This window comes from Lissotriton helveticus, chromosome 5_1 (genome assembly GCF_964261635.1).
Source record: "Lissotriton helveticus chromosome 5_1, aLisHel1.1, whole genome shotgun sequence".
NCBI lineage: Eukaryota > Metazoa > Chordata > Amphibia > Caudata > Salamandridae > Lissotriton > Lissotriton helveticus.
Window position 1 is genome coordinate 2,085,879,437 of NC_136065.1, and position 20,125 is coordinate 2,085,899,561.

Here is a 20,125-nt window from a genome sequence, read left to right on the forward strand (position 1 = left end):
CGAGGAAGTCAGGGTCCTCAATGTCTGATCTTGATCGTGAACCTGGCGCCTCTATTGTCTATTGAACGACAATCCTGACAAGACTTGTAATTTGTTTCTTCCTTAATATTTCATAACAGTGTAATAAGATCACTGAAAGAGCGGAGGTGTAGGCAGAAGTTCCCCTTGACATTTCCTTCTGCCCTGGTGTCGCAGCAGCATAACTTGGAAGGTTCCCCTACCTCAGAGTTTAATCCTCTTATGACTTTTCAGTGGTTTTTGGTATCTTCAAAAATTAGTGACACTGTACACGTGGTAGTTGTTAGACAGGCATAGGATGCAGAGTTCATGAGCTTTTCCCCTATTTTTTTTACCTTTACCTCAACTTTAGTCAATCTAACAAAACGTGAAAGCATTCCCTACCATCACTCAATTTAACTTCCATCGATCTTTGTGAATAAGATCATAAAATATCTCATCATAAAATACATATTCAATCATACATTACAGATCCAATAGATTTAAAAACAGGTAAACACAGAAAAAAACCATAGATAAAAAGACTGATGTGAGAAGTTGGCCTGGCATATGATGTCCACTATTCTAGAGGGCCCCTTGCACCAGTCCAAACGACCCTTATTGATGGTAGGTTTAGACAACCTTTATAGAAAGCTATCCTAGTGGTAGCTGTGGAGAGTAGCCTTCAGGCTAAGTCTTGAAGGAATGTAAAAGCAGCTTGTTTTACCAGTCTATAATCCCTTGAATAATCAAATGAAAGGAGAACCACACCAGGTATATATATATAAAATATATGTATTTATTCTAAACACACCCCTCTAGTCTCTTTATGAGGCTAGAAGTAAAAGTACAATACGGGAACTTAAATAACACACACTAAATTAGCACAGTATACGTTTTGCCCTAGGGGCCTCACAAACCATACACTAAGAAAGTGGTATAAGTAGCGCTCTACGCATGGAGACAAGGCCTAGGGCCTGTAGAACTGCTAGGGCAACCAGGAACCAACCAAGGTAGGGACGCAGGAGACATACGGGGGACGCGTGCAGTGTCTAAACACAGCCGCGAATCACCATTGACTTCTATGGGGGAAATTAAAGTTACAAAGTTAAAGTTTAAGGACACTTAGGAGTGGACTACGGTAAATGCCCTTCAGTACTGGAAACTTAGAGAGTCAAGACCCACGGGAGCACCAAAGTACTCGTGTTACCTCACCCAAGGAAGCCGGGTGCATAGGTGTCTTTTCGTGTCAGGTTTCACCGTTTCCAATGGAGAGCTGCAAAGAAGTGCTGCAGGCAACCAGGAGAAAAGTGTCCGGATGGATCCAAGGGTGGATTGGAGATCTGAAGAACCTGAAAGCAGAGGGGACAGAGTCTGGGTCACTAGCCAGTGACCAGGATGGCGACAAGAAGATGCCAGCCGATGTCGCGTGCTTTCAAGTGATGCAGGTGAAGCTCGACTCTTCAACCACGAGGACCAGGAGGCGTCGACGATGACCAGGAGCTGGATTCGAGCTCTCCCACGAAGGATGTCAAGTGCTGCAAAGTCGGTATCCGGATTGGACCCAACAAGCCTTGGCAACAGCAACCTATGCAAGATGACAAAATTGGCTTCGGAGCAGACCAGCAAGGTCTGTGGGACTCACCCTTCGGAGGGGAGTCAGGGCACGTCTGGAGCAACCAGGGAAGCCCAAGAAACAAAGGATTGTCATTCGTGGGGACCCACTAGCCAACGGGCTAGGGATCGCGAGGAGCCTCAAGCGGAAATGCTGAAAGCAGGCCCACGGAACACTCGTGGAGTGTAGGCCCACAATCTTCGATGCAAAAGGTGCTCAGGGCTTTGACTACAAGTAGCTCAATGCACAACTTCGGGAGAGCTCAGGAAGTAGATGCACTAACAAATGTGCAGGGTGTCCTGGAGTTCCGGTTCCACGTCTCTCGTGATAGCTAAAGGCCTCTGCAGAGGGGCTCAGCTCATGCTAGGGCACCCTCTCACACAAAACCAAGCACTCTGCCTTCAGGATTGTCAAGGCCTGCCATAGGAGTGAATTATAGGTTTATAGATGTCGGTTTTAAAAGGTAGATATGGGTATACTGTATCTAAGTAAGGGGTGCTTACACCACCTTACCCAGGCTGCAAGTGCAGACCTGTGGTGCCATTTTGGAAGGCTTCCCAGGGGTGGCATAATGCATGTTTCAGCCCCTAGTAGGCCTCTGGGGTACCTATGCCCCTGGTACCTAAGGTACCATATACTAGGGTATCACAAGAATAACCCAGTAACCAATCTGGAGTGTACCTAATGTACAGTTAATCAATTTAGAGAGAGAACAGCTAGGCTGTGGTCCTGATTAGCAGGGCCACAGCTAGACTAAAGTCGAAAAACCGGTGAAACACAGCAAAAAGTGGGGTTAACCATAGTAAGCAGATCCTACTCTCCTACAACCGAGATAAAAAAAAACTGTTACACCATACTAAATTCATCCAGACCACAAAATAAAGTGCAAAAAACGCCAAGTCTGTTTAAAATAGAGTTAAAAGGCAATCAATCTCTTAGTTGATAGAGCCATACATAAGTAGGAAGCAAAAGAGAAGCATACATAAGGGTCGGAGAGCATTTGTAAAAAAGTCAGAGCTGGGCGATATTGTTGTAAGCTATATTTCCTCAAAAGGGGACGAATATACTTTTTACGTTCATACATATAAAATTTACAAAAGAATATAAAGTGCAAATTTGATTGAAGGGATGTAGCATCACATGAACAGAGGGGCAGATCATTAATTGAATACACACCCGCCAGAAAACCCAGCATGCACGGGATAAGATTTAACCTAAATCGCACCAGTATATATTGATGCTGGCTATTTGTTACGAAAGACAGATATGAAGTTACTTCATCAGCAATTGTGGGGAGCCCCAGGTATATAGCTACCGTGCTTTTGACCCAATTTTGTGCATATCTTTTATTTTCCCAGTGCCAACTATAGCGAGATTTAATTTTAGCTTTAGGAATTGACTGACATGAATGTATAGAGGGAATCAAAGCCCAATATTGACAGTGTTTCTTTAACCTATTGAAGCCATGATACCTTATGGGCCTGTTTTGGGTTAATCAGACCGTGCCCCTCCGCCAAATAGAATGCCATAGTAGTGAAGGTTAAATAACGGATACCAGCAAGGGAATTTATTTCAAACGAATAAATGATTAACAGACGTCAGATTAAAACCCATAAATGGTACGTTCTTCTGACTTTACCGCATTGGGGTCTGTACTTGATTAATCACAAAACACTTATTAAGTGAGATCAACAATGAACGATCACATGAAAGAATATGAAAGAATATAGCAACACGGGTAATCTTTTATGAAAAAAAGATTCTTTTATGAATGCAAAAATGTTTTAAAAATGTAAAGGGTACAAAATAGATCACAGATTCAATCAGAGCTTCAAATGTCAAAGGAGTAAATTAATTGTCCTATTGTACATCCGAATACAAGTCCAATCAAAAGCAAAATCATAACATAAGCCTACTAATTTTAGTAGGTGTCAAATGTGTGGTTAATAGCCAACAATGAGATGGACTTAACATTCGACGTTTCGGTCTTGTGTTGTTGACTCGTAAGCCCTTCTTCATGACAACATATATTTGTGATGGTGACCCCTTGGGAGGACTCTTTTAAACTTGAGGTCCCTGAGATGGAATACACAATAATATAGATTGTCACGAATGTTTTAAAACCAATATTATCCAAAGGCTGATAGATACCAGAAGGTGCGGACATGAGACTGATATCAAGTCGTCCGGAATATTCTGGGTCCTCACGTCGTGGAAATTCTTATCTAGGGACTTGGTTGTTGTTTGGTAATATTACCGGCAATCTGTGGCTCTATGACTGAATCTAAAGAGAGTTCTTATAACCAAAGGTAATGGCAAGACGATCGACAGCTCAATCGGTAGACCGGTCTTGATTTCCCCCTCCAGCTTTGCCAAAGTGGCATTATTAGATCGAAAGACACCTGCCTGCTTCGAAATAAACTCGCCACGGATGACGGCCTTAAACCCCTCCCAGAGGGTGGAAGCAGACTCAACCGAGCCCGCGTTGAGGTCAAAGTAGTTGGTGATCGCGGTCTGGATTTCTGCACAGAAGACAGAGTCCCGGAGAGCGTTAGGGGGAAGGTGCCACGAAAAGGCCCGTCGTAGGGAATGTGGAGGGCGGAAACGGTCCTGGACTGGCAAATGGTCAGAAAAGGTACACGCCATGTGCTTCACGTCAGAGAGCCAAGAAAGGACGTCCGGGGAGGTAAGCCAAAAATCTATACGAGACCAGCAGCCCCGCGCACCAGTGAAGCAAGTGCCCTCCCGCACATCAAGATAGAAGTGGCGCCAAACGTCGTAAAGAGCATTATTGGTCAGAATAGATGAAAGGGCTACAGCAGCGTCCGGATGAGATGTACTGGAACCCGACCGGTCCAAATTCGCAGATAGGGTGACATTTAAGTCCCTGCCCCCAAAGGATCGCCGCGGGACTGCAAGAGGAAATGAGGTGCCATACATGGTTGAAGAAGTCCGCATCGTCACTATTGGGGCCATAGGTCACGGCAATCTTAACAGGTTGTGCCAATAGTAAGCCATGAAGAATCGCATACCTGCCGTCCGGATCAAGGATCACCCTGTCAGTCTGCCAAGGAAGGCCCCGCCTTATCAAGATAGAGACGCCCCTGGCGTACGAGGAGTAAGTCGGCAGAATGGGATTCCCCCCAGTACCTAGAGTGGAGCCTGGAGATGGTCCCCGACAATAGGTGCGTCTCCTGCAGAAGACATATGTCCACTTTATGGCGCTGTAAATGTGCAATGATCAGGCGGGCTTTGCGGTGATCATTCAAGCCCCGAATATTCCAGGGCTAGCATACTACATCAGTCATAGGGAAGCAATAACGAACACCATACCACACAGCGTGGGCGCAAAGCCCCGCAAAGGAGCACAGCGCAGATGGAGACTAGGGGCGGGGGGGGGAGGAAGGCAACAGCAAGTGGCCCAGACCGGGGGGGCGGGGCCAAACACCCTAGATCGGCGTACAGGGGGGGATATGCGATCGGGGCAATAACAGAGGCGCGCAAGCAATCTACGGGCAGGAAAGGCCCAGGGCACAAAACACTGCAATGAATAATGAGAGCCCAACACAGGACAGACTGCGAAAAGGGGGGGTATGTTGAGAGAGAAGGGGACCAGGAGAGCAACAGGTTGACCGACAAACCAAGCTCATATAACAGGAGCAGAGCAAGTCAAAGAGCACAGTGGAACGTAGCCTACAAAGTCAAACGCAAATAGCCAAAGCGATAAGCACAGTACAGTGTCAATGGTGAAGCATGCATAAACAATAATGATCAACAACACGGCAGCAGACTGAAGCCGCCACCTCAATAGAGGAGCAAAACATCCCGCAGCCCCCCCACCCCCCAACTCTCCCTCCCCCACCCCAAAAGAACAACCACAGACCAGAGGACCCCGACCACCCCATACCCACTCCAACCCCCCCCAAACAGGCTGAGTAGACCACCCACCCCAACCCAGGAACCCACAACTAGGAGAGTGAAGAACATTGGAGGACGGGGGAATCATCCCGTGAGGGCAGGGCAGGGCTAGGCGTACACCCCTGCGGGGGAGCAGGGTGGCCAAGCAGTGGAGTAGTCAGATATCAACCAAAAGGGGGAAAGTCAGTAAACCAGTAATGTGTGCACTTCTCAGTCATTGTCACTGAGGCGGCCAGTCCCATTGTGTTGAGACATAGAGGGGGAGGAGCGGGCATCCTTGTCCGATCTCTTGGCAAACGCCAGGGCCTCTCTGGGGTCAGGGAAAACGAGTGTTTTTGTTCCTTGGCGGACTCGAGCTTTGCCGGATAGGCCAGTGAATGAGACCTCGTGTTTTCGTAGGATGCGTTTGCCATCCGTGCGGCCTGGACGGCAAGGGTATAATCGGGGTACCCTGGTGAGTCATGGTGCCCTTGTCAAGTGCAGCACGGAGGATAGCGTCCCGGTCTCGGTAGTTCAAAATCTTAGCTATAATGGGACGTGGGGGCAGACCGGGGCCAGGACGGGGCCAGGACGGGACCAAGAGAATGATGAGCTCGCTCCACGATGAAAACAGAGGATAAGACATCACCGAAGAGTTCCTTGATCAGCTGTTCCACGAAATCCTCCATCCTGGAAATGTTTGTGGATTCCGGAAGGCCAGTAATGCGGAGGTTACTCTGCCAGGAGCGGGCCTCCAAGACCTCGTTCTTATCCCGGATTATGGCGAAGGTCTAGTCCATCTGAAGAAGTTTCTGCCGGTCCTGTGTGGCGGCATTTTCAACGTCAGAGACCCTGGTTTCCACGTGAAGAATCCGATTGTCGTGGGAGTCGACACGAGCCTTCACTGTGTCCACGCGGGCTGAGAGTTGGTGCAGCTGGGCGGCAATACCCGTCACCGTGGACTTAACGTCCAGCATGATGGTGTTAAGGTTGTCCTCACAGGTCAAGGAGCCCTCCTCGTTGATAACAGGCGAGAAGACTTCTGGAGCTCGAAGGCAATCTTGGGCTGCTTTGGATCGTTTTCCCCCATTGTGAACGGCCCCAGCATTTAAGGAGCGGCCCAAAGGAGTGAAGGGGAGCCAGAGGTCCAACAGCCGACAGCAGAAGGGAGCGAGAGGTGGGTGGAGTCCACCCAAGACACCTCCAGGGGCAGGCAAGGGGCACTTCAAGGAGCAGAGAAGAAAAGACGTGAAGCCCCCAGGCATAGAAAACAGTGTGGGTAAACAATGGCACAACCGTGGTCAGCACCCCCAAGGTAACAGGCCAACAAGGCAGCAAAGCAGGATGTCCAGCGGGGCGCCGAACAGGGCAATACAATCAGCCAACCAATTCCGGCCCCCACACAGAAGTGAGTCCGAAGAGGGCACCACCGAAGCCGTAAAGGAGTGAGCTGCTATGAGAAACAGGTTTGACGATATTCCACACAACTAGCCATCAAGCCAGACGGCCACACTCCAAAAATGATGGCCCGGCAGGGCGGGAGCGGGCAGGCACGGCCAGGCACGGCCAGGCACCGGACAGAGCTGCAGTGCAGGGCTCAAGCAGGCACCAGATAGCCCGCAGAGGCGGTAATCAGCAGAGGCGCTGCAGGTGCGCTCCTGGTGATGACATGCGGGCCAGGTTAGGCGGCAGCGAGGAGGGAGCAGGGAAGGCAGCAATGAAGGCCCAACAGGTCCAGGGCACAATCAAGGAGGTGCAGCCCCTGACCAGGATGAAGAACTAGGAGCATGGGCAGGTAGGGCCCAGAGAGCCGCATTCAGCGACCAGCGCCCAAAACCAGGGAGGTGGGGGGAGCGCACCAGACTACAGCAGTGGTGAGCAGGGATGCGTGGGGGCCCACCACTCACAGCCCTGAACCAAGGCACCTGCGGCGGCCGCACAAAACGGCCAGGAGGTAGTCAGATAACCGGTGCCACCCCTCAGCACACCAGGACGGGCGGAACGGCCCACAAGCCCCCAGCCCCGCCCACCAAGCCGCAGAGGCCACCCCACTCCCCTCCCCTCAGGCCTCAAGGATCGTCCAGCGAAGATCAGCTGCTACAGATGGAGGATCCCGTAATCCAGAGGTCGCAGGACCCAGCGGGCAAAGAGGACCCAGCCCCTCCAATGGGAGCAGTTGTAGGCGGCAAGGAAGCAGCTCCGGGCATCGGCAGTCTGGAGGCGGGCCGGAGGCCGACGAGGCCGATGCAGGACTAAGGCCCGACCTCGGGGGCACAGCACACAGGCAGATTAGAGGGCAGGTGGGGTCCTGGCTCCAGCAGGCCACATCCCCGCACTCCGAGACACAGAGGGGCGGTGAGGGGGAGGGGACGACCAGCCGGGACAGGAGCGAGCGGGGAGACGCAGGTGGCCCGCCGCCCCCAAGCTCGGGCACCCGCAGCAGCCGCAAGAAGCAGCCCGGAGTCCACAAGAAGCCCGGCGCCGACCCTGCAACAACTAGGTCGGGCGAGATGGACAGGCCCCCAACCCAGCCCGCGAGGCCACAGCAGCCGTCGCACTCACCCAAGGGGAGCAACAATGCTAAACGATGCCCAGCGCTCAGAGGCAGTCCCACGTGGAGTGGGCCCGATCACACGGGCCTGAGACCGGAGGCCCGGCGTCACAGGAGCAATGGCGCTGTTTCGCCTCCGAGGACGTCCAGACGACGATGGAATGGTGGTTCGGCTCCACACTGAAGAGGGAGTCAGGATGCAGCTGAGAGGCACTATTAAGGTAGGGATGTCTGCAGGATCAATTACGGATTTTAATGCTTGGCCGGCAGAGCCCACTCAGTGTTCGGCCATCTTGCAGCCGGCCAAGCCACGCCCCCAGAACACACGTACTTTCTATTTTACTGCTCATGGGTGTTTTGTTAAGCTTCTTGCCCGAGAGATCACTGCTCTTCAGCAAGCAGGGCAGTGCGATCCATACCTCAACCTCCGCCACAACATCTGAAAGTAACAAGCATTTACAATGCAATGGTCTCGGCAGCATTAAAGGTAGAGCTATTGGCATTGCTCTTTATTTATTTTTTTAAATCTTAAATAAATGACATTGTATTCTGAGAGTTACTCCTGGGGGTAACAATGCATGGTGTGAGTTACTCTCTGTGGGATAAAAATGGAGGTTTACTGAATCTCTGTGTTCGCAACAGTGACCGCTGTCAGTCAGATACTCCCTGGGAATAATAATGGAGCAAATAACAATACATGTTGTAGGGTAAAAAAAACATGCTGTCAAACACCACCTCGGTCTAACAGTTTATGCCGTCATGCTGTAAATGTGCACACACTCAGAAATTCCGTGTCTGATACCAACAGTACATGCGGTCATGTACAACCTGGGACTAACAATGCAGGCGTCAGATAGGCTGGGGATAAAACTGCAAGTTAGATCGGGGGGGGGGGGGGGGGGAGCGGTAACAGTGCATCCTGTTGAATATTCCCGTGACCAACAAAGCATACTGCATGTACTGCCTGGGACTAATAATGTAGGCTAGGCATTAAAGCCTGTATGCTATTACTACCGGGTGTGGTGCAGGGCTAACGTGGCATGCTTGCACATATGCCCTATTCCCTATGGGCAACAATCCATTCTGTGGGGTACTGCCCTAGGTAATAATGCAGGGTGTCATTTGCTCCCTGGGGCTACCAATCATTGTTTACATACACTATATGTGCGCAACTGTGCGCGCCGTCAGGTATTCACGGGAATACTAGTGGAGGCTACCAATTACAAGGGGAGGACAGTGCACGTTGCCAGGTAACCCCGTATGCTGTCAGACTCCGTGTGAGTGATGGCACAGGCTATGGCGTACTCCAGTGGTTATACATACCCAGGTGGCTGCTGCTCCGATGCCTGGGCAGGAGGGGGCCTCTTGTGCACTTTTGACTACCTCATGTATTTTGGTTGCTCACAATTTTTACTCAAGTATTTTGTTTGCTCACGATTGTCACTATTACCTTTACTACCTCATGTAATTTTGGTTGCTCACAGTTTTTACTACCTCATGTATTTTGGTTGCTTACAATTGTCACTATTACCTTATGTAAGTAACGTTTGTTTTTGCAATCTGTTCTTTTGTAATGTTTCTCATTATGTTTCATTTCTGTTCCTAATGTGAAGCGCTCTGACGCCTTCGGGTAAAGTCCGCGCTATATAAAAATGCATTAATAAATATATAAATAAATAAAGAGAGAAGGAGGAGGAGGTGCAGGGGAGGGGTGTCCTGGAAAAGGACGTCCAAATCAGGGGAGGGGGATGAGTTGTGGAGGAGGGAAGTGCGGGCCGGGAGAAGGAGGAGGAGCGGAGACCTCCGGGGTCTGAGAGAGGGATCGGGGAGTGTGCGAGCCGAGGGAGAAAGAGGTCAGGGGCAGAGAGCAGAGGGCTGCAGCCGCAGAGAGGAGCCCGGAGCGCGGCAGAGAACTTGGGACCAACAGGGGGTCGGGGCGGCCCCAAGGACTCCCAGATCAAGCAGCAACGAGGAGTTCGGGGCTGCCCAGCGAAGCCGGAGGTAGCAGGCACGGACACACACTCTCCGCCAGGGGTCGCTCTGGAGAGCTACGGAGGACGGGGACCCGCAGAGGGGAGCAGAGCAAGACCCGGAGGAGGGACCGGGAGAGGGCGCCAGGCGACCGGGCATGGATGGGTGCGAGCCACGTCTGGAAATAGGGTAAACTGCACCGCAAGGGCCATGCGCGCCACATTTTAAAGGCATCACGGTGTGGATGTGTGTACATGTGTCTGTATGTGTGCGTGTATGTGCGCTCCTGTGTGTGTGTCTCTGTGTGCGGGGGACGGGGGGAGTGTCTCTGTCTGCGTGTCTGCATGTCTGTCTGCGCTCGTGTGTGTGTGTGGCCGCATGCGTGCAGGGGGAGGTGTGCCTGGGTATGATTGTGCTTCCCAGGAGACAGCCTGGCCGAGCGCGGCGCGTGCCAGTCAGCGCGTGCCACTTTCAAATCGCCTCAAAGGCGAAGCGCGCGGCCAGGATTGTCTCCTGGGAAGCACACATGCCGACAAAAGAGCTTCGGCGGAGACGCGCTTCCGCACGTTCAGCCGAGCCCTAAAAAACCATTTGGTAGGGAGTGATTTAAATCATTAACTAAATCCAGTACCTCAATTCTTCAGAAATTACCGCTCAATGTCAAAAACACTGCCACTAAATAATCACAATTAATGAACCCGGTTTAACTGTTTCAAGAGTTTTAAGTGCATCTTAAAGAAATGCAATGGGTGCCTCCACAAATAAAAAGGCGCTGTCTAACCACCTAGTGATTCCCACCCAGCACAATTAGTTAACTCACCAGTTATCCTCTCTTTATCTGGTCCATCCTTATCACATTAAACATGTCCCTAGTGGAAAGTGAGCATAAGACTCACTCCAGTAGGCGTTAACAGTCACAGGTGGACTGAATTGTGAGCATCATTTACTGCCAAACTTACATTTCCTTTGTGGCTGGTAGCGCAAAGTCAAATTTCATATTGTTGTATTATCATTGAGGTTTGCAACATATCAAATTAAGATTAAGTTATAAACAAATTACTAGGCGGCCATGGCTTATTGATGGTCGAATTTACATGTGGATTTGCATCCTCTGAGCTCTGTATTGCCAGTTTCCAAAGACATAGGGAAGCCAGGAAAATTGGTATTCAAGCATGTTAAATCTTTCGAAAAAGATTTTCATTAACACTTCCAAATTATGTGTCAAATTTGAAAACAAGCAACAGACTAACATTAGGGATAAGAACGAGATAATGCCATGCTTACATGGTGCCTTTATCTGTGGCACAACTTGAGGTTAACAGGACACAAGATTATACAAAGGGAAAACAAAATGGATTTGAACATACTGCAGTAGCCAAGAATACATTATTAGACCAACAACCATTCAGCTAATTTCATCTGAATCATGATTTTTTACTAATCAAATAACATAACATACCATAAATATGTAGTTTGTGTCAGGAACTGGGCCTCCAGTTCGGAACAATTCACACAAGTCGTAAAACTGGAAATGAAAAAACAAAGAAAACTGTTAAATTCAGTGTTTGGGGTCAGCCTCTAGAACGCGTTTCCTTTAAGACCTGAATTTAAGAGTATGTCATAGTGTGAGGTTACAACAGAAAACAAATTGGTCTTTTTCACAATGTAGTCGACTGGTCCTATGTAACACTACTTTTTATTTCCTGAATTGGTGGTGGTCTGAGACACAATATCTCCCTCTCACACTTGTTTGCAGGAGTGCAGAAATGGATTTCCTTTGGAAGTAAGGAATGTCTCTGAAATTATACTGGAAGAGCAAACTACTAGCACCAGCAAATAATAGTTAGTTACCTGTAATCTTGGATCTCCTACATGGGAATCTTCGTCATCAATACTGAACTGTTCCACCCACGTGCAAGATCCTGGAGCACGTATTAAAAAATATATATTTACAAAAATCATACACTTTCTTTTCTTTCAATAAAAGTATTTTAAGAAGAGAATGGAAAGCTATTTCATAAATATTTTTTAAAAGAAATGGAGAAGAAAAAAAAGTCAGGATGCAAGGGAACAGCTTTCCTCTTGTCCAGAATTTTATTTTTGTATGTTTACTGTAATTTAAGAAACTGCAAGTTACTGTTAACAATAAGAAATTCGATGGTGGCATCAGATATGGTCTGCTTTCACTTAGATTGGTGTTGAACAGAACTGTCCTGCGAGCACTGATCAGTGAGTGAAAGATACTATTGGAAGGGGGACAATGTTCGCTTCCCAGCGGTTCTAGTCCTGGCCCCTTGCTATACCTCTGTAAAAAAATTCTTGTCCAGAGATTTTCATTTTTGATTAGTGTTTTTGTATCATTAGTTAAATAACTTAGCTTTGGTAGACATTGCTAATCCAGGCCGAATATTTCTGGATGACATTTTAAAAAATGGCAGATGTGTTGCAGTGATGACATAATTGCAGGTACCATGAAACCTATATACTTCATTTTGGTGTCAAAGCATAGGTTTAGAGGGTCAAGTAGTCTTACAGAGACAGAAAATAACTCCTCAGCGCAACCCTTTTACCACATTCCAATATGGCAGTTCTATAATAATGTGTTTAACCATCATGTTAATAATTTATTTTAAAATTATTTTTATTTCAGATTTTCCAATGATTCAAATTCATAAACGTGAGTGAAGCAGGTGGAAGGAGTGGATCTTTACCTCCAGACAGAATGTTGCTAACTACAAAATCTGAAGACTCTTTCAACAAAGTAAAATGTGTCATATGTCAAACTAATACAAAAGAAAAGCCAACATCAACTGCGGCTGTACCCAAGAGAGTACGAGATGCTGCAGAAAAATGGCAAGACAAAGTTCATAAAAGATTGAATCTGATGGGTTAAGAGGATCAAATATGTTATCATTGTAACAAGTGCTACAATCACATACAATGGAAGAAAGCTGGAGAAAAAAAAATGGGGAAAAAATAGAAGCCAGTGAATCACAACAAGAATCCAAGTCTTCTGAGAAAGCGAGGACAACCAAACCCAATGCCCATCTACTTAGAAGATCAATGGCTACCCCTCATTCACCTCCAACAACTGCCCAGAAAGCAGAGGACTGTCAATGTGTTATCTGTGGTTTAAACCAGAATAAGGGCAAAAGAGATTGAAAAAAAGAACAATGTACAGAGTATGTGAGTCTTAAAGGGCAAACATGTTTTTATCTGCAGCGAGTTACTTCCAAGAGGAAGTTTTCAACCAAGTAGCTGATCAAAACAGGGAGGTGAATGTATTTATAGCAGATTTGTATGCCCACACGAACTGCATGTGTGCATACATTCGAAAATATGAAGGTGAGCTCCCAGCAGCAACGTAACCACCAGTCTGCAGTTAGCACTTTTTGAAAAAGCAAATAAATTATAAAGCCACTAGAGTGCAGGCTACGGGTTCACACTCCGTGAGATCACAGAACTAATGGTCATGATTGAGGGACCGGCGTTGATCATAATAATGAAATTAAGACTTTTCTGTTGAGAATGTACAATGACAGAATTTGTTTTGGTCAGTCTAACAAAAGAATGAGCCACAGATGGTGTTCTCAGCTGATTTGACTCCTGAAGTTCTTGCTGTCAAAATAAGATCACAGAATGCAGTAAAATCAGCAGGAACCTTTTTAAGAAACATCCTGAAAGATTTAGATTTTGGACTAAATGACCAATTTTGTGATACTCCAGAGCTCCACAAATCATGGGAGTCAACAGGAATGCCGAATGTGGTCTTAACATTTTTTACATAATTATTTAATATCAGCAAAGCAAATCTGTTACAAACTAAAGTTCTTCAGTGCAGAACAGAAGCAGACAAATTGAGGATGGCTTTGAAGATATAAGTGAAGAAGTGGAAGACAATCCCATGAACCGACAGGCTTAGGCTGTGCAAATTTACTGTCTTTTCCAAATCATGTTTTATGAATTACATCACGGCAAAAAAACAACAAAAAAAACTGTCACACATGACAATCATTTCAATGAAGAGGATTGGTGTATCAACAAGTTATTAATGACAAAGCCGGAACTCATGCTGTATGTGAATTTGACAGCACACCACTACTAAGTCACTTTACCAGGAAAGGATTTACAATTGCTGCTCTTGATAATTTTGAAGATGGCTCTTTTTGGTCTGGAACATACAGCGGACATGATACTGCCATGATGCGTATTCAAGACTGTACCGATGAAGCAGCTGCTGGAAAACAAGCTGTGTCAGGTGTAAACAAAAGAGGCTGAAAACTTATAACCCAACTGCCAAGCCAACGTGTGCAAAATCACTACAAGCCATCAACACGTCCCAGTCTACCAGAAAGTTTCAAAGTGGCTGACGACATCGATCTTCTACCTGATGCTGCGGTCCACAAAGTTGATTTAACTGAATTTTTGATATCGCTTATTCGGTGCGGCCTGAAGGATGAAGAAAAGCCAGTTCCTCCGTGGGCTGGAATTCATGCCCGGATCTCCCAGAATACCGTCCCACTAAAGAAGGCTGGCTTTTTACCAGTCACAAACTACACAACAGTATAAAACGCTCTAAAGAATTTCCAAAATATACGTGCTTAGCTTTAAGACCAGCCTTTTCTGCCTTTTTTCGGCAATGAAGGTGTTTTCCGTATTGTAGCTGACATTTTTATGAGCAATTCAGTACAGTTTGATGATCTTTATGCAATGATGGGCGTTTTCCACTGGACGCACTTTGCGTTGTGGTATGCAGGAAGTTCTCAGTAGATGTGGTATAGACTATGCACTTAGTGCGGCTGAAATCTTTGGAAGCAACGCTGTGCAGTCAGTATTGAGGAGAACTCATTATGTTAATTTGTTACAAGGTATGCTCATCATATCTGATGTTATAGAAACACTGCAATGGAATGCTTTCTGGAAAAAGATTTACAAAATAGGCTTTTATATTTTATCTCTGAAGTGAACAAGGCACAGGGAGCACATCATTCAAAAGACTTAATGAAAAGCCAGGCAATGTTCAATTAACTCAGTTAAAAATAAGAAAAACTGAAAACCAAGCTCGCAGAGTTTGTCAAAGATTGTTAAGAAAAATCAGAACTTTGCAAGTAGTGGGATAATGTTTTACACATGATAGCTTTAGTGAAAAACTTGATACAGGTTAGATAGGGAATTTGATTGGGAGCTGCACGTGAAGACTGAAGTCACTGACTTCTGTGTTTTGCAAATTCGATTGCATGAATTACCTGAGATATGGGTACTGGTATTTGGAAAGAGTGAAGAAGCTAGAGGTGGAAAAACTATACCTCTACAGAAAATGAATCAAAAGACATTTTGTGGTATAAGATAGAGGGGGAAGTTTCAATGATGTGGCTCCAGATATAAACCTGGAACAGACGATCTAGAGGACACCGAAAAGCTCCAAGGGAATTGTTAGTCAGACAGAAAGTGAATATATTGCTCAATGGCAGCTAGTTTACCATGAAGATCTTTCTATTTGCAATGTTTTCTGAGAGATGACAAATTCAAAATTGATGGACCATCGTAAAATTGTTCCTCACCACGAACTTGTGGAAGAGAGAGGGGAACATTTTAATAAACATGTTGACAGCCTTCTTCATTTCATGCATCAGCAAGGGAACTCCTCTGAAATGACTGAGCATGTGAGACTACAAAACGTTGGGATCAAACAATACGTGGATAACGATAAAAAGACAAGTATACTAGATGTCCTGGAAGATGGATCGAAACTATACCCAGAACTGAAGCAGGAGAAATGTTATTGAAAAAGAAAAAGCTGTTTGACAATCACTAAATTTACATTTCCATGCTTTCATTGCCATAGTAAGAGTTTCGTCCAACCAGACACCGTGTTAGCACATAGAGATGGATGTAGCAAAAGAAAGGGTGCATTTTGGACATCGTCGCATTATCTTTTTCCAGCAAAATACATAATTTGATGGAAATGCTGCCACCATACCAGTAAAGCACAAACTCGTGCAAGAGCTCGAAAAAAAACCTTTCACATAAAAAATTTCAATTTGAAAAGGTGTTCTCATTGAAAACTGCTGTTGTTGTAGACTATGTCACAATTGCGAATGGCCAAGATTTCATTCATTAAAAGCTTCAGGGAGGTCGTTCAGATTGTTCTACAGATATCAAAGTCAGTGTGCACCTTGCAAGAACTGCACATGGTCTTTGACAGCTCGCTTGAACTGTCAAAAAGCTTGGCTCAAAAAAATACAGGGCTATGAGGACAGTGGGAGAACGAATGAAAGAGTGAGGACAAAGTGAAGGAGCTCACCCAGAGGCTGCCGCAGAGGCACAGAACAGGAACAGGGCAAGGCAGTGGCTCGGTCTGCAGGGACTTTACTAGGCAGGCAGGATAAACCCTCAAGCTTAGACAGAATGGAATCAGAGGTATCCAGAATCAGTCCCATCTCTGAACAACAGCTGTTGGGCAACAATAACCTCCTTGTCATCACCTCATTCAGTGGATGATTGTAGAACTGTGCAACAAGTGAGGCAGCACTGAATGGAACCAAGTAAGGCTAAGACGTCTGGAAGAGACATTGTTTGTGGCTAGCCGGGCAGGCCATATAGAACACTCAAAGAACACGAACTGGTAAAATCACAACTCTTCATATTAGCATGGCATGGAGTGGCGATAAGCAGAAGTACTTCATAGTTTGTGTTACTGAGAGGATGACCAGTTCCCATTCAGCCTGGAAGTTGGGGATTGTTTGAAGTTCATCACATTAAGCCTACTGTGGTTAGATTCCCTTATGAATTCAGTTTGCAGGTATTAACATGGAATGGGAGGAGTCGTGGGACCAGATGGGAGTAGGAGGCACTACAAATACAGTTTATGGCACGCACAAATACCTACACCTCATAACATGGAATGTTAAGGTATGGGGTCAGCACTTAAAGTGATATAAAATACATGCGGATCTCCGTAAGAGAGGGGTGCAGATAGCATTCTTACAGAAGATGCATTTAACAAGACTGTAGGCTCATAAGCTTCATATGAAATAGTAAGGGCAAATATATGAAATGGACTATTCTTCTTTTGCCAGAGAGATGTTGAGCTGGATACGCCCAAGGAGTCCCATTTGTGGTCACCTCCACGGATCTAGATGGCGAGGGCTGGTATGTGTTTACCCCAGGTAACCTAGACAGAAAGACCATCATGCTGGGAGGGATGTATTCCCCCAATTTTGAACAAAATTGAGTCTATTACATGTTGTCGACCTGACTGGCCAATAAGCGGGCACGACCATGGTACTAGGTGGGGATAAGAATTGTGTGTTGTATGTGACACTACATGAAACATACAACTAGTCCCCTCCTCAGAATACTAGGACAGCAATATTGGCACACAAGCTCTCAAGATGGTTGGCAGACTGGCAACTAGTGGATGTTTGGCACGCAGAACGTCCAAGAGCGCAAATACTTTGTTCGCCTTTACACGAATTACATGTTCGCCTGTATAGAATTCTTGCCTCTTGAGTAGGGGATAGGATGTTCTCTAGGGCAGAATATATGGGACACACAATCTCCAACCACAATCCACTCTTGCAGTGTCTACACTGGGGCTAACCCACACCGCCCATATCTATGGGGAGACTTCATGGGGCCGCCCTCGAAGACAAAATGTTCAGAGGACTGCGAGATGTGATAACGTACTGCTTTCAAGAAAACACTAAAACAGCAGCAACAACACTAGTGGAGTGGGAGGAGTTAAGACTGTGGTGAGGAGCCACTGTATAAGTGTAACGGTAAGGAGCCTCAAAACTCTGGAGAAAGAGTTGAAAGCCATGGATATAAAGTTTAAAAATCTAGAAAAGACTACGCTCTTTGACAGAGCGATAAGTGCAATACTGGGTGCAACCAGGGAACTATACACAGTTTTGGTAGAGTAGCTGCGGTGTCTCCACTACACTAACTGACACATCACACAGAGGGTGATAAGGTGGTTAAATTACTGGCCTGGCTTGCAAGGCTGCACCTAGGAGCCGCCATGATCACCCAAATCAGGGACTCGCAGGAAATTACCTGTGCCTCTCAAGCATGAACAGTGTTTCTAGACTATTATGCGGCGCTATACCAGCCACAAAAGGAGGGCTCCTGAGCAGGCAATAATAGATTAACTACAGCGAGGACAATCCCTGCTATAGACAGGGAACAATTAGATGCAGTGCTAATAGAACCTGAGGTCCCAGCTTCTATCAAAGGCAAAACCAGGGGCAAGGCACCAAGGTTTGACCGGTGCCTGGGAGTGAGAGTTTGCCAGTAGAATTCACAGATTCAGGCCTCCTAATCATTTATCTGACAAGATTATATGCGAAGGGCTCGAGGAGGGACACCTACCACTGTCTGTGTGTGAGACTGCTGGTCTTGCTTCCCAAGCCGCTCTTAGAACCCCATGATAAATCTTCTAGGGCTCTCTCTCTATTAAATAAAGACTATAGAATTTTGACTAAAGTGTTAGATAATCAACTACTACTTTGATGACTGGTCTGATTCACCCAGACAAATCCATGTTCATAACCGGCTGGAGTACATAGGTTAATATTAGAAGCCTTTTTAGGGTACTTGAGAAGGCGTTGTCCATCGACAGTACGAAGGCCATAATACTGTCAATAGACCTTGAAAAGGCTGTTGATACACGGAGGTGGAGAAGCCTCCTCAGAGTTCTTCATCATATAAAAATGGAGGGGCGGGGGGGGGTCGAGATGGACACAGAGGACCCAGTTGCTACATTCCCACTGTACCATAATAGTCTGTACCGGAAACATTATCTCCTCCGCTTATTTCGGATAGAACTCTTGGGGGAAACATGCAGACAGGGGGGGGTACAGTTGCGTGACGGCAAGGATACCACCTCGCACTAATTGGAGGCGAACATGTGCCTTCGCAGGAGAGTCGTGTGGTGCACCTCCATGTTTCAGTACTTCAGGGTGCGTGTCTAACACAGCGAAACCAATGTACCGGAGGGCAAAGTGGGTGTGGCGCTGCAGGCCCTTAAGGGTAGCATCACCTTTTGACAAACCCTGCTAATCTCACCGATTGGCAGCATAGTACTTTCCAAAACGATAATGCTTTCTACATTGCTTTATTAGTTTGTTAATTTACCAGTGTGGATTAAGCGAGAATGGCTAAATACCGAGACGCTTTGCTAGGAGACATTATTTGGGGCGTACAATGACACAGGGTGAAAACACAAATCTTGAAAGTCCCTATAAAGGAGAATGGACTAGGGGCACCTGATTTCGAGGCTTACCACTTGGCCTCCCAAGTACAGTGGTTATTCCGGTGGCTAGAAGGGAGACACAGAAGGGACCAGGCGGAAATGGAGAGTAGCAAGAGGATTTATGATCTGATAGCCCATGCTCTGTGTTGGACCGCGGGCCTCCATCAACTACCCAAATTGGTGAAAGTAGTTATCAAATGTTGGCATAGAAGTGCTTTTAAAACCAAAATGGTGCCTTTATATGACCTTACAATCCCGAATCCAAGCCTAGGGTGGGAGAGGTCACCAGAATGGGTTAATCCCTTAAACCTTTGGAAGGGCGCAGGGCCTTTCACCATTGGGGATGGTTATAAGGAGGGGACTTACCGACAATGGAGGATATAGTTAATGAAATGCAACTACCACAAACACACTTTTTAACCTATGAGCCACTCTGAAAGACTGTTCGAGATATGTGCGGCTTAGATGATGTAGAACACAGGGTCAAGAAACTCAGCGAATGGAGATAGCACTAAATTGTTTTCTTGGTTTCACAAATCCCTAATACACATGACTCGGACCACACTACGGGAGGCCAAAAACAGGTGGGAATGGTACCTTGGTTGGAACATTACAAAGAGGAAGTACGTCAACACCATGAACTATACGCAGACCGTTTCCAGAAACATGAGACCTAAATAGACACATTTCAATTAATTACACTACACCTACCTCACCCCGAGCTGGCTGGAGTCTTATACTGCGAGTCAACACAAAGATATACCCATGTTACCAGGAGAGAGACACAGACTTAGTCCATATGGGATAGTGATGCGAGACACTGCAACCATTAGAAAAG

General features: G+C 46.5%; 1 protein-coding gene across 1 annotated transcript in view; it reads right to left on the bottom strand.

Moving 5' to 3' along the window:
• PPP6C (protein phosphatase 6 catalytic subunit) overlaps window positions 1-20,125 on the bottom strand; it is a 135,267-nt gene that overhangs the window by 37,149 nt on the left and 77,993 nt on the right. The window contains exon 3 of the mRNA XM_078646061.1: window positions 11,491-11,556. Within this exon, the coding sequence (XP_078502187.1) occupies window positions 11,491-11,556 (66 nt within the window). The remainder of the gene's footprint in view (window positions 1-11,490; window positions 11,557-20,125) is intronic.